Source organism: Anomaloglossus baeobatrachus, chromosome 3 (assembly GCF_048569485.1).
Source record: "Anomaloglossus baeobatrachus isolate aAnoBae1 chromosome 3, aAnoBae1.hap1, whole genome shotgun sequence".
Classification (NCBI taxonomy): Eukaryota; Metazoa; Chordata; class Amphibia; order Anura; family Aromobatidae; genus Anomaloglossus; species Anomaloglossus baeobatrachus.
In genome coordinates this window covers 605,224,310-605,239,366 of record NC_134355.1, presented here as the reverse complement: position 1 = coordinate 605,239,366, position 15,057 = coordinate 605,224,310, and the positions used below count along the sequence as shown (strand labels likewise).

The following is a 15,057-nucleotide window of genomic DNA, read 5'->3' as shown; positions in this document are numbered from 1 at the left end:
ATCTTTGCAGTCATGTTTCCCCCCATCCTTGCAGCCATGTTTCCCTCCATCTTTGCACGTTTCCCCATCTTTGCACGTTTCCTCCATCCTTGCAGCCATGTTTGCCCGGTGCTCTGTATGTATGCTCCGTGCTCTGTATGTTTGCCCCGTACTCTGTATGTATGCCCCGTGTTCTGTTTGCCCCGTGCTCTCCATGCCCCGTGCTCGCTCTCCATGCCCCGTGCTCGCTCTCCATGCCCCATGCTCGCTCTCCATGCCCCGTGCTCTCCATGCCCCGTGCTCTGTATGTTTGCCCCGTGCTTGCTCTGTTTGCCCCGTGCTCTCCATGCCCCGTGCTTTGTATGTTTGACCCATGCTCTGTATGTACAGTCATATGAAAAAGTTTGGGCACCCCTATTAATGTTAACCTTTTTTCTTTATAACAATTTGGGTTTTTGCAACAGCTATATCAGTTTCATATATCTAATAACTGATGGACTGAGTAATATTTCTGGATTGAAATGAGGTTTATTGTACTAACAGAAAATGTGCAATCCGCATTTTATCAAAATTTGACCGGTGCAAAAGTATGGGCACCCTTATCAATTTCTTGATTTGAACACTCCTAACTACTTTTTACTGACTTACTAAAGCACTAAATTGGTTTTGTAACCTCATTGAGCTTTGAACTTCATAGGCAGGTGTATCCAATCATGAGAAAAGGTATTTAAGGTGGCCACTTGCAAGTTGTTCTCCTATTTGAATCTCCTATGAAGAGTGGCATCATGGGCTCCTCTAACCAACTCTCAAATGATCTGAAAACAAAGATTATTCAACATAGTTGTTCAGGGGAAGGATACAAAAAGTTGTCTCAGAGATTTAAACTGTCAGTTTCCACTGTGAGGAACATAGTAAGGAAATGGAAGAACACAGGTACGGTTCTTGTTAAGCCCAGAAGTGGCAGGCCAAGAAAAATATCAGAAAGGCAGAGAAGAAGAATGACGAGAACAGTCAAGGACAATCCATAGACCACCTCCAAAGACCTGCAGCATCATCTTGCTGCAGATGGTGTCAATGTGCATCGGTCAACAATACAGCGCACGTTGCACAAGGAGAAGCTGTATGGCAGAGTAATGCGAAAGAAGCAGTTTCTGCAAGCACGCCACAAACAGAGTCGCCTGAGGTATGCAAAAGCACATTTGGACAAGCCAGTTACATTTTGGAAGAAGGTCCTGTGGACTGATGAAACAAAGATTGAGTTGTTTGGTCATACAAAAAGGCGTTGTGTATGGAGGCAAAAAAACACGGCATTCCAAGAAAAGCACTTGCTACCCACAGTAAAATTTGGTGGAGGTTCCTTCATGCTTTGGGGCTGTGTGGCCAATGCCGGCACCGGGAATCTTGTTAAAGTTGAGGGTCTCATGGATTAAAATCAGTATCAGCAGATTCTTGACAATAATGTGCAAGAATCAGTGACGAAGTTGAAGTTACGCAGGGGATGGATATTTCAGCAAGACAATGATCCAAAACACCGCTCCAAATCTACTCAGGCATTCATGCAGAGGAACAATTACAATGTTCTGGAATGGCCATCCCAGTCCCCAGACCTGAATATCATTGAACATCTGTGGGATGATTTGAAGCGTGCTGTCCATGCTCGGCGACCATCAAACCTAACTGAACTGGAATTGTTTTGTAAACAGGAATGGTCAAATATACCTTCATCCAGGATCCAGGAACTCATTAAAAGCTACAGGAAGCGACTAGAGGCTGTGATTTTTGCAAAAGGAGGATCTACAAAATATTAATGTCACTTTTATGTTGAGGTGCCCATACTTTTGCACCGGTCAAATTTAGTTTAAATGTGGATTGCACATTTTCTGTTACTACAATAAACCTCATTTCAATCCAGAAATATTACTCAGTCCATCAGTTATTAGATATATGAAACTGAAATAGCTGTTGCAAAAACCCAAATTGTTGTAAAGAAAAAAGGTTAACATTAATGGGGATGCCCAAACTTTTTCATATGACTGTATGCCCCGTGCTCTCCATGCCCCGTGCTCTCCATGCCCTGTGCTCTCCATGCCCCGTGCACCCCATGTTTTCCCCGTTCTGGCACTGTCCCCCACACCTTGGCACAGCCGCACACAGGTTTTAAAAATAAGAAAAAAAAAAAACTTACCTTCCACTGCGCGCCGCTGGGTCCTTCAGTTCCCGCGCGGCCACAAGATGCCGGCGCCGCCTACTGACGCTTCTCCGTGTCCTAGGCAACAGGCCTGCAGCCCAGGAGAGGAGGCGTGTCAGAGCGAGGAGAAATGTCTCCTCTGCTAAACACCACTTTGAACTGCTGGCGCGATCACACCAACAGATCAAAGTGGCTCAGTGTGGTGACAGCGCGCGTGCCAGCAAAAAGGGGCTCTGCGTGCCATAGGTTCGCCATCACTGCTCTAGACTAAACTGAGGAAGAAAGGGAGGAGCATTCTATACAGAAGCCAACTAAGGGAGGAACATAGGGACAAACTTCATACAGTCTAAATCTGCCTAGTAACAATAAAGGAATTTCCTGATAGGAAAAATATGCAATGCAAGAAATATATACAACAGGATGTTCCCATTCATGGGACACAACAGAATTTGTCACCAGATTTTTGCCACCTATTCTAAGAGCAGCATGATACAAGGGCAGAGACCTTGACTCCAGCTATGTGTCACATATTGGGCTGCTTGCTGCCGCTTTGACAATATCACAGTTTTATCGGCTGCAGGCCTAGCAGTTCTCTGAATGCTGAGCTCTGTAGTACTCTGCCCACACCTCTGATGCTTTTGCCTATGCAGTGTACTCAGAAAGCTGACAATCAGTGGATGGGTAACACAGAGCGGGATGACTACATGGCATGAGACAAGTAGTTCTGCTGATAAAACACTGATTTTATTGAAACGGCAACAATCAACCAAGTGAGTGATACATTGCTAGAATCAGGATTCTGCCCCCTACATTATGCTGCTTTCAGATTACATAGCAAAAAATTGGTGACCGTTTCCTTCTAATCACCCCATCTTTGCATAAAAATAACATTTGGCAAACTAAACCTCTGTCTTCTGGGTAGGCATAGTATATCTAATGATCATGAAGTGTCATGTTTATGGCCAACTTTATTGTTCTAAATGTTTTTTGTGAAGTCTAAGTAAAAGCATTACTTATTAAACCTCCATGGCTGGTGGGGGGAGGGGTGTGAATTATTTGTTATTTGGTGCCATGTGGACAGCGTGAAATAACGGATTATTTTTGCAGGAAGGCATACAAGTAACTGAAAGTGGGAAGTTCCACATTAGCCCAAATGGCTACTTGGCTATCCATGATGTGGGCCCAGCAGACCAAGGCCGATATGAATGCGTGGCCAGAAATAGTATTGGATATGCTGCCACAAGCATGGTTCTGTCTGTGACAGGTAAGGCCACTATTTGCGGCTTTCACTTTTGAAGCCCATCATGTAATTAATACCTGAAATGCTTAGTATGGTGATCAGAATGAGGTCAAAGAAAAAAAATGTACATGAATAATCAGCAAGTCTAAAATCAGCAAGTCTAAAATCAGCAAGTCTAAAATCAGTCATTTTAATTCAATAATTGGTGTAGTCAGTGTAGATACAGGGAGTGTGAAAGCAACAATAACACCCAGGCACTTTTGTTTAACAAGTTGACACCTTAGTTAAAAAAAAATCATACACAGCAGGAAGGGGGGTCCTCAGCAATATTTCACCTCGGTGCCTTAAATGGAATCTGTCAGCAGGTTTTTGCTATGGAATCTGAAAGCAGCATGATGTAGAGGCAGAGACCCTGATTCCAGTGATGTATCACATGTTGGATGATTTGGTGCAGTGGTGATAGAATCCCATTTTTTTCTGATGTAGATGTAGCAAAATTAAGACTTTTGGGCTGTGTATAACCCCACCCACAGCCCTGACCGGCAGCTTCCTGTGTACACTGTGCATGTCAGCAGGCTGTCAATCAATGGTGACGTGAGGCAAATGGTGGTCACACCAGATACTGACAGGTTTTGTGACCTCGAACCATCCGAATACTATAAAATTGCACATTTTAGAGTGGCCTATTATTATGGCCAACCTAAGGCACACCTGTGCAATAATCATGCTGTCTTAGCAGCATCTTGATATGCCACACCTGTGAGGTGGATGGATTATCTCTGCAAAACAGAACAGCTCCCTAACACAGATTTAGACAAATTTGGGAACAATGTTTGAGAGAAAGAGGTCTTTTGTGTACATAGAAAAAGTCTTAGATCTTTGAGTTCAGCTCATGAAAAATGGGAGCAAAAACAACTATTGCGTTGGGCAGTGTATTTATATTTGTTCTTTTGAGTTCACTTGAAATAAGTGTTTAGCAGCAGCATATCCCCCCTCCCCCACCTTTATTCATTGAAATAACAATGAACATGGTATATTTGGCATGGAGAGTACATCTATGGCCGTGTGCCTATGATATGTATGACCACGGTGTACCTCACTCCTATTTTATAGGGTTAAAAATGTGTTTACAGCACAGCAAAAGGGATTTTCAGTGTAACTGTTGATGCCCATTGTAACCAATGTGTGAAAACTACCCGCATACTGCTAAGTCCCCAATTGTGGCCATTGCCAGGCGCTGATCACATGGTACAAGACCTCTGTATGTCCACTAGAAGTGATGTTTTGCATATAATTTTCTAATAGAAGCTGAATGGGACATCAGTGATGGAGCGTTCTCATTAATGGAGTATTATCAGTGATGGAGCGTTATCAGTGATGGAGCGTTATCAGTGATGGAGCGTTGTCAGTGATGGAGCGTTGTCAGTGATGGAGCGTTGTCAGTGATGGAGCGTTGTCAGTGATGGAGCGTTGTCAGTGATGGAGCGTTCTCATTGATATAGCATTTTAATTGATGGAGCGTTACCATTGATGGAGCGTTACCATTGATGGAGCGTTATCAGTGATGGAGTGTTACCATTGATGGAGTGTTACCATTGATGGAGTGTTACCATTGATGGAGTGTTACCATTGATGGAGCGTTACCATTGATGGAGCGTTACCATTGATGGAGCGTTACCATTGATGGAGCGTTACCATTGATGGAGCGTTACCATTGATGGAGCGTTACCATTGATGGAGCGTTACCATTGATGGAGCGTTACCATTGATGGAGCGTTACCAGTGATGGAGCGTTACCAGTGATGGAGCGTTACCAGTGATGGAGCGTTACCAGTGATGGAGCGTTACCAGTGATGGAGCGTTACCAGTGATGGAGCGTTACCAGTGATGGAGCGTTACCATTGATGGAGCGTTACCAGTAATGGAGCGTTACCAGTAATGGAGCGTTACCAGTGATGGAGCGTTACCAGTGATGGAGCGTTACCAGTGATGGAGCGTTACCAGTGATGGAGCGTTACCAGTGATGGAGCGTTACCAGTGATGGAGCGTTACCAGTGATGGAGCGTTACCAGTGATGGAGCGTTACCAGTGATGGAGCGTTACCAGTGATGGAGCGTTACCAGTGATGGAGCGTTACCAGTGATGGAGCGTTACCAGTGATGGAGCGTTACCAGTGATGGAGCGTTATCAGTGATGGAGCGTTATCAGTGATGGAGCGTTACCAGTGATGGAGTGCTCTCATTGATGCAGCATTATCATTGATGTGCCATTTGGGCGCTGGCAAAAATCTTCCTCTAACTTCAGTAGTAGTCAGTGTTGAGTTCAGAGGGGAGTCAGATCTGATTACCCTTGACCCACCAGAGGAAATGATAGAACTGCCTCTTTCATCAGAACATATGCATGGCACATTACATAGATGGTGAAAAACATATATGTCCATAAAGTTCAACCTTATGTCCATATAAGATCCAATAGACAATTTATGGATCAATGCATAAAAAAATAGTCTGACTGCTTTAACTGCAAAGAACCCTTTAGTTGTAATCTTATTGTAAATGGTTATTTTTACATGGTATAAATGTTCACACATTATTAGTAAGATCTATTGTACAATTTGTGAATTAACACATAATAAACAGTCCCTGACAGTAGGTGATTCGCACCAAAAGGTCTTCAAATGGAGTCATGTACCATAGGCCCTTTGATGGTTAGTTATTGTATTCGGTCATACCTAGGACCCATAAGGGTTTTTTTTTGATTAGGAAATGATTTAAACAAATCTGTTTCCCTGCCCATGAATGATTATGAATCCAGAACTTACTGCTATTGCTTTTTCTTTCAGTCCCTGAGGTCAGTCGTACTGGGGACCCCTTCGTTACGGTATCTATTAATGAAGCCATCGCTACAGTTGACAGAGCGATAAATTCTACAAGGTCGCATCTATTCGACAGGTATCAGCTTTGTAATCATGAGTGGGAATCTGGTCCTGCATGACCTCCTCACACACCGCTGTGGGTGGTGTTACCAGGAATACATTGTTTAGTTATAGACCGGCATCCTCGTGGTATCTTCTACAAGACATTTCCTAGTATGGCCTCCTTCTTGCTGGGTCTGGTGCCAGTGCGCAGTATCCTGAGATCAGTGCCAGTTTTGTTAGGTGACGGATGATTTCATTATACTTTGTGTTGGAAAAAGCAACAAGTCAAAGCCGTCAACAAGTAATTCTTCACTCCGGCTGCAGTGCACTTATTAAAGCCTGCACGCTACCATTAATATTCTGTATTTTTATTACTAGGTTTGACGTGTCCTTGAGCAATAATTATACGCTTGTTACCATTCCTACTATTGTTTTTTTAACATCTCAGAAGAATCCAATTCACGTAATGAAGGTATCAATCATTTTGCAGAGAATTTTCCTTCAGTCCTAGACTGTGGGCACAATTATTAGGCAATTTGCATTTGGAATTATTTCATTACTGAACAACTAACGAGCTGTCGGTCAATCCAAAGGGTTAATACTCTGAATATTTAACAAAGTAAAAGTGAAGTTTTGTCTTTCTTAGGCTGAGGCCACACGGGGTTATGTGCGAGTCCTCGCATGACACTCGACACACGCTCGCAGCAGAGCTGGAACTGAGTGTCATGCGAGGGTCATGCGACTGTGGTCCGATCGTGCAATCAGACCACAGCTCACCATATAATGAATTACCAACAACCTACTACACATGGTAGATAGTATACTCCTGCCCAGTACATAGTACATAGGATTAGTGGATATGTGAAAAAACTAACACTGTGCAGATATTGACTATTAAGGGCTAGTCACAATATTTAACAGAAAAACAAAAGGAGGACAAACGACCAAACACCCAGATAATTTTTATATAAAGAGTTTATTTTAGAAAAGTGCACATGTAAAGGGTGAAACAGGAATGATACAGGACTTAAAAGCCCCAAACAAGGTCACAGAACCCACATATATATAGCTGCTAGACATGCTAAATGATAAGGCACCTTTACTATGGAAATATCAGGAGCGTCCACTAGATGTCACTAGAGCACCCCGTTCCATAGCCCTGCGTCTACATATAACATAGCTGGGAAGATTCCCACCATAATCAAAACAAACAGTATATATACTCACTGTGGAGCCACACGAAGGGACGCTGGGTGCCAAATAGGAAGGAGGGGGGGACCGTGACCCACCCGACAGCCGTTTCCGCAACTCGAGGTTGCCTTCGTCAGGGGGCGTGCAATCAGACCACAGCTGCGGAAGGGGAGGGCCGGCGCTGCGGAAGGGGAGGGCCGGCGCTGCGGAAGGGGAGGGCCGGCGCTGCGGAAGGGGAGGGCCGGCGCTGCGGAGGGGAGGGCCAGTGCTGAGGAGGGATGGGCCGGCGCTGTGGAGGGGAGGGAGGGATTTATCTCCCTCTCCTCCGTAGCCGGCTATTGCGATTCTCGCACTGCGCTCGCATTATACCGGTGTAATGCGAGTGCAGTGCGATGTTTCTCTCACCTCATAGACTTGAATGGGTGCGAGTGGAACATGATCGCATTACACCTGCAGCATGCTGCGACTGTTTTCTCGGTCCGATTAGGGCTGAGAAAACAATAGCTCGTGGGAGCTGCCCCATAGAGTAACATTGGTCCAAGTGGAATGCAAATTTTTTTTTTTGGGCTTATTAAAAACCTTTTTTATGTCTGAATGATATATAATAAATATATAAAAAATGATTTTTTTATGATCTTTTTTAGCCCTGAAGAAGGCTTTTTCAGGCTTTTTAATAAGCCGAAACGCGTTGTCTTTCATGTGTACGCGGTTATGTTAACACATTCATGCACTTTTTTAAATAAACCATTGAATGGACCCTACCGAATTTCCTTGTATCTTGCTGGATCCATTGGGAGCGCCATCGTTCGTCTTCATCATCTCCCCTATACTGCACCTCACCTGTGAAATAAAACACATGCACACAGCAATCGGACACGGGAGAGACAATAAGTGCCCAGAAAGAAATAAAACACATGAAACATATGACTATCAACAGGGATATTTTCACAGCACATAAGAGAGCACATAAGAGAGCACACCACAGATCACCAGGCTCTGGATCACTAGAATAGGGACCGGTATTGCTGAGGCAATGCTGAGCTATATTCAGCGAGGAGCAACCAGATCCAGTACCTTACAAAGAGTGAAGGCGGCTATGAATGGTCATTAGCAGAATGAGCTCCTAGCACCAGTTGACAAAGTCGGCAGGGATTAACTCCTGCTGGACTGGAGAGCAGTGAAGGTAAAACAGCCTACGCCCGAATCAGGCTAAGCAACTAAGAGACCTCTGGTTGTTTCTCAGACTCTATGCTGTGAATAGCGTCCGAAGCCTCTAGGACACCCCTTGAGAGCAAAGCTGAACACCGCATGGCAAATATTTGGCAATTGTTTTCCGTCTTGTTTTTCTCAACACTTTTTTGCCACCCTGTTACTATCTGCAACAACACTTTTGATTGATCTGTGATCACAACCCAATATCTTAGTAATTTCCAGATTGCTGCATCACTGTGTAAGTTAAATTCTTTTTGGACCATTTTGCTTGAGGAAAACAATCTACTGAATAATTCTGCACACCTTGCTTACTTAGACCCCTTCATTACACAGATATCATTACACAGATACACACATCGCCTGATCTGTTTCATCCATTACCCGTCCAGGTTTACACAGCTTGGAGTTGAAAAATTTGCATAAAATTGATGTAATCAAAATACACACTTGCCTAATAATTCTGCACAGTGTGTATACAAAATGAGAGATCACATAAGTAACTTTGCTAGCAGTTCTCCGATGTATATAATTACATTTACCCGTTTGTGACTACTTTTTTATTTGTTCCAGTCGTCCCCGTTCTCCTAACGACCTTCTGGCCCTCTTCCGATATCCCCGAGATCCATACACAGTGGAACAGGCTAGAGCCGGGGAAATATTTGAGCGTACCCTCCAGCTTATACAGGACCATGTTCAGAATGGTTTAATGGTTGATCTAAATGGGACCAGTAAGTATTCCACCTCTATTTCTTCCCACTCTCTTCTCAGATCAGCCAACTGGTATCTGGCTCTTGGCTTTCGCAGTTGAGTCTGGTAACTTTCCATGAGGAATACTCTGGCTCGCAGTAGGCTTAAGTTATTTTTTTTTCTAGATGCCATCTTCAAGGGCTTACTATTTATTTTAGCAGATGTTGTGAAAGAGAGTGATTACAAAATGACGCTTCAAACCAACACAGGTACTCAGTGCCCCATGGTAAGGCCAAGCAGAGCAGTGAGCATTCTTAATCTGCTTGTTCTGAATTCATCTCTGACTTTTTCTGGAACCTGTAAAGCCAGAAATGTCAATCAAGAATAATAGGAGTCAGAGACACATGGAATGCAAGGAGCACCAAACACCTGTGCTTGGTTTGAACAGTCACTTTGTGTTGACAGACTACTTTTAAAACGTATAATAGATGAGAATACTTTTTTATGTCTTTCATTGTTGGTCTCTGTCAGTCTCTGGCTGTCTTGGTCTGTCACCTGTGTGTATCTCTGTCTCTGTGTCTGTCTCGGTCTTGTTTTCTGTCTATCACAGTCTTTGTGTCTGTCTGTCCAGGTCTCTGTCTATGTCTGTCCTTGTGTCTCTCTCTGTCTCCGTGTCTGTCTCAGTCTTTCTTTCTGTCTGTCGCGGTCTCTGTGTATGTCTGTCTCTGTCTCTTTGGCTGGCTGTCTCCTCACTGTCTGTCTCTTTGTCTGTCTAGGTCTCAGTCTGTCTCCGTCTCAGTTTGTCTCGGTATCAGTCTGTCTCTGTGTCTGTTTCAGTCTCAGTCTCTCTCTGTCTTAGTCTGTCTCAGTCTGACGGTCTTGGTCTGTGTTTCGGTCTGTGTCTCGGTCTTTGTGTCTGTTAATGTGTTTGTCTGTGTCTCTGTCTGTCTGTCTGTCAGCCTCAGTGTTGTTCTATGTCCCTGTCTGTCTGTCCCGGTCCCTGTCTGTCTGTCCCGGTCCCTGTCTGTCTGTCCCGGTCCCTGTCTGTCTGTCCCGGTCCCTGTCTGTCTGTCCCGGTCCCTGTCTGTCTGTCTCTGTCCCCGTCTGTCTGTCTCAGGCTGTTTTACTTGGGCTCAGCCTGTCTCTCTCTTAGTCTATCCATCTAGGTCTGTGTTTCTGTCTGTCTTGATCTCTGTCTCTGTGTCTGTCTCTGTGTCTCAGTCGGTGTCGGTCTCGGTCGGTCTCGGTCTCGATGTCAGTCGGTCTCGGTCTCAGTCGGTCTCGGTCTCAGTCGGTCTCGATGTCAGTCGGTCTCGGTCTCGATGTCAGTCGGTCTCGGTCTCGATGTCAGTCGGTCTCGATGTCAGTCGGTCTCGATGTCAGTTGGTCTCGATGTCAGTCGGTCTCGATGTCAGTCGGTCTCGATGTCAGTCGGTCTCGATGTCAGTCGGTCTCGAAGTCAGTCGGACTCGGTCTCGGTCTCAGTCGGTCTCGGTCTCAGTCGGTCTCGATCTCAGTCGGTCTCGGTCTCTCAGTCTAAAGCCTGCTTTACACGGGATGACCGATCGGGCAATTTCACGATCGATCGTACCCGCCCCCGTCATTTGTGCGTCACGAGCAATTGATTGCCCGTGGCTCACAGTCGTAAACCCCCCGTCACACGTACTTACCTCCCATGCAACGTCGCTGAGGGCGGCGAACATCCACTTACTGAAGTGGGAGGGACGTTCGGCGTCACAGCGATGTCACACGGCGGCCGGCCAATAGAGGCGGAGGGCTGGAGATGAGCGGGATGTAAACATCCCGTCCACCTCCTTCCTTCCGCATAGCCGGCGGCTGCCGCGGGACGGAGGTAAGCTGCTGTTCATCGTTCCCGGGGTGTCACACAGAGCGGCGTGTGCTACCCCGGGAACGATGAGCAACCAGCGCCATTTTAATTAAATGAGATGAAACCGAGCGATGAGTACATGACTCACGATTTGTGAGCGATACTGCGTCGCTCGGAAGTGTCACACAGCCCGACGTCGCAAGCGATGCCGGATGTGCGTCACAAAAACCGTGACCCCGACGATCTATCGCACGATAGATCGTCTCGTGTAAAGCACCCTTTAGTCTCTGTCTGTCTCAGTCTATGTCTCTGTCTCAGTCTAAAGGGTACTTTGCACACTACGACATCGCAGGTGTGATGTCGGTGGGGTCATGTCGAAAGTGACGCACTTCCTGCGTCGCCCTCGACATCGTAGTGTGTAAATCCTAGATGATACGATTAACGAGGGCAAAAACGTCGTAATCGTATCATCGGTGTAGCGTCGGCGAATTCCATAATTACGCTAACGCAACGGGCCGATGTTGTTCCTCGCTCCTGCGGCAGCACACATCGCTGTGTGTGAAGTCGCAGGAGCGAGTAACATCTCCTACCTGCGTCACCGCGGCTCCCGTCGGCTATACGGAAGGAAGCAGGTGGGCGGGATGTTTACATCCCGCTCATCTCCGCTCCTATTGGCCGCCTGCCGTGTGACGTCGCAGTGACTCCACACGATCCGCCCCCTTAATAAGGAGGCAGTTCGCCGGCCAGAGCGACGTCGCACGACAGGTGAGTGCATGTGAAGCAGCCGTAGCGATAATATTCGCTGCGGCAGCTATCACAATGATATCGCAGCTGCGACGGGGGCGGGGACTATCGCGCTCGGCATCGCAGCATCGGCTTGCGATGTCGCAGCGTGCAAAGTACCCCTATGTCTCTGTCTGTCTCAGTCTATGTCTCTGTCTGTCTCAGTCTATGTCTCTGTCTGTCTCAGTCTTTGTCTCCGTCTGTCTTGTTTTCCGTCTGTGTCTGTCTATCTCTGTCTGTCTAGCTTCTTATATCTATTTTTTGTTACCCATCACCATCTGATTGTAAAGAGTTTTCATATTTCTATTGTTAATTATAAAAGGGGTGTTGAAGATTGTTTAAAAAGTTTAATTTTTTTTAAGGTTTTACAGTTCATATGAAAAAAAATAGTTGTGTTTATGGGGAATAAAAAACATTTTTAATGTACTTTGGAAAGCCACTAAAGATAAAATGTTGTTTTATAATTTCTGGTCTTGATTATTCTTCACTTCCACTTTTATTTTTTCACTGTTTTCTCTTATTGCTTTTTAGGTTATCACTACAATGATCTTGTGTCGCCTCACTACCTGAACCTTATTGCCAATCTCTCAGGATGTAGAGCGCACAGGCGGATAAATAATTGTACTAATATGTGCTTCCATCAGAAGTACAGAACCCATGATGGCACCTGTAATAACCTCCAGCACCCGATGTGGGGAGCGTCTTTGACAGCCTTTGAACGACTGTTAAAATCTGTATATGAGAATGGATTTAATTTACCAAGGGGCGTAAGTGCTAGTAGATTCTATAATGGATATCCCCTTCCTCTGCCACGCATGGTTTCTACCACCTTGATTGGGACGCATACGATTACGCCAGATGAGCAGTTCACGCACATGTTAATGCAGTGGGGACAGTTCCTTGATCATGACCTGGACTCTACAGTAGTCGCACTAAGCCAAGCCCGATTTTCTGATGGCCAGGATTGCAGTTCAGTCTGTACAAATGATGCCCCTTGCTTCCCTGTCATGATTCCACCGAATGATCCACGAGTCAGAAATAACGCTCGCTGTATGTTCTTTGTGCGTTCTAGTCCAGTTTGCGGAAGTGGAATGACCTCCTTGCTTATGAACTCTGTCTATCCTCGAGAACAGATGAATCAGTTGACCTCGTACATTGATGCGTCTAATGTCTATGGAAGCTCCGATCATGAAGCCCAGGAGATCAGAGATTCTGCGAGTCACAGGGGCCTTTTAAAACAGGGCATCGTTCAACGATCAGGAAAACCACTTCTACCGTTTGCCACTGGGCCACCTACCGAGTGTATGAGGGATGAAAACGAAAGTCCAATTCCATGCTTCTTAGCTGGGGATTTCCGAGCTAATGAGCAGCTGGGTCTAACGAGCATGCACACCGTGTGGTTTAGAGAGCACAATAGAATCGCTGCAGAATTGTTGAGACTAAACCCGCACTGGGATGGCGACACCATTTATCATGAAGCTCGCAAGATTGTAGGAGCTGAAATGCAGCACATAACTTATGCCCATTGGTTGCCAAAGATTTTTGGAGAAGTTGGCATGAGGATGCTTGGAGACTATACAGGCTATGACCCCACTATAAATTCTGGAATTCTTAATGAGTTTGCCACGGCCGCCTTTAGATTTGGTCACACACTTATCAATCCTATTCTTTACCGACTGGATGAGAATTTCCAACCAATTCCACAGGGTCATTTACCTCTACACAAGGCCTTTTTCTCTCCCTATAGGATTGTAAATGAAGGTGGCATTGATCCTCTTCTCCGAGGCCTCTTTGGGATTGCGGGCAAAATGCGTGTTCCCTCTCAGCTGTTAAACACAGAGCTGACTGAAAAGCTCTTCTCAATGGCACATACCGTAGCCCTGGATTTGGCAGCAATCAACATTCAAAGAGGACGTGATCATGGAATACCTCCATATCACGACTTTCGGGTTTTCTGTAATCTCTCGACTACTCATACTTTCGAAGACTTGAGGAATGAAATTAAGAATCCGGACGTCATTGAAAAACTAAGAAGGTAAAATTCTGTATTCTAATCTGTCTATTTTTAAAGCAGAATTTCCATCTCATACATTTTTGAAAGATCAAGAGAAAATGCCATAAATGTAGGAAAGATGTTATTCCCGCCAATGAGACCCACTTTAGTCTTGAGAATGGGACCGAAGCATGACAATATCGGTAGAAAAGTGGCCAGAAATGTCATACAAATGAATAGAATGAATAGAATTTGATGGGGGTCCTTCTTCAAGCTTAATGTGGGTCGCATCGGTGTTATCCGTATCTATCATTTATATGTTTAGGCCATAAAAGTTGTAACTGGAGATACCCCTCTAAGACACTTTTTCATTTCCAAAATTTTTATTTTAAAAGAGGAATTACAACTGGGTAATGGAAAGGATAAGGAAAATACATTATCACCAGTGTGATAGAATTTGTTTTCTCTCAGGTTAGTTGTTGAGTCTTGCCATTGGGTTTTGAGCAATTGTAGATGTTTCTTGAAAGAAAGTTTAATGGGCTCAGTTCAGTTTTCGGATGAAATATTAAATTCTTTTATTCTGCTTTTGAATAATTCTAACGAATGGCCGCTATCTCTAACAATTCCTCTATGGAGATAAACATTTGGCTTGGCCGAGTGTTCATGTGTTCGGAAAGGGGAGAGTCCCGATTCCCAATATTTATAACCCTTGAAAACAAAAGGATTAGGTGTTTAATATTTATTATTCTTGATTCTATAGCTCCATCATATTCCACAGCGCTTCACAGACATGATCATCACTGTCCCCTTCTGGGCTCACAATCTGAAGTCCCTGAAGTGTGGGAGGAAACTGAACGAACCTCGCGTAAACAAAGGGAGACCGTTGACATTTCAACTGCCCCACTCTTCTCTCCCCAACATCATCTGCGCTGCCCCTGCAGCGGATCGAACTGCTTGGGTTCGGGGGTGGTGATTGCTCGTGGCTCGAGGGTCTCTGGGGGCCGGGGCCACACTCAAATGAAAAAAGGGTTATTTACAG

At 45.0% G+C, this 15,057-nt stretch overlaps 1 protein-coding gene across 2 annotated transcripts in view; it reads left to right on the top strand.

Moving 5' to 3' along the window:
- Positions 1–15,057, top strand: part of PXDN (peroxidasin) — a 230,280-nt gene that overhangs the window by 190,650 nt on the left and 24,573 nt on the right. For both annotated transcript variants that reach the window (XM_075341062.1, XM_075341063.1), the window contains exons 14-17: positions 3,275–3,431; positions 6,250–6,358; positions 9,298–9,455; positions 12,557–14,060. In XM_075341062.1, coding sequence (XP_075197177.1) covers positions 3,275–3,431; positions 6,250–6,358; positions 9,298–9,455; positions 12,557–14,060 — 1,928 coding nt within the window. The remainder of the gene's footprint in view (positions 1–3,274; positions 3,432–6,249; positions 6,359–9,297; positions 9,456–12,556; positions 14,061–15,057) is intronic.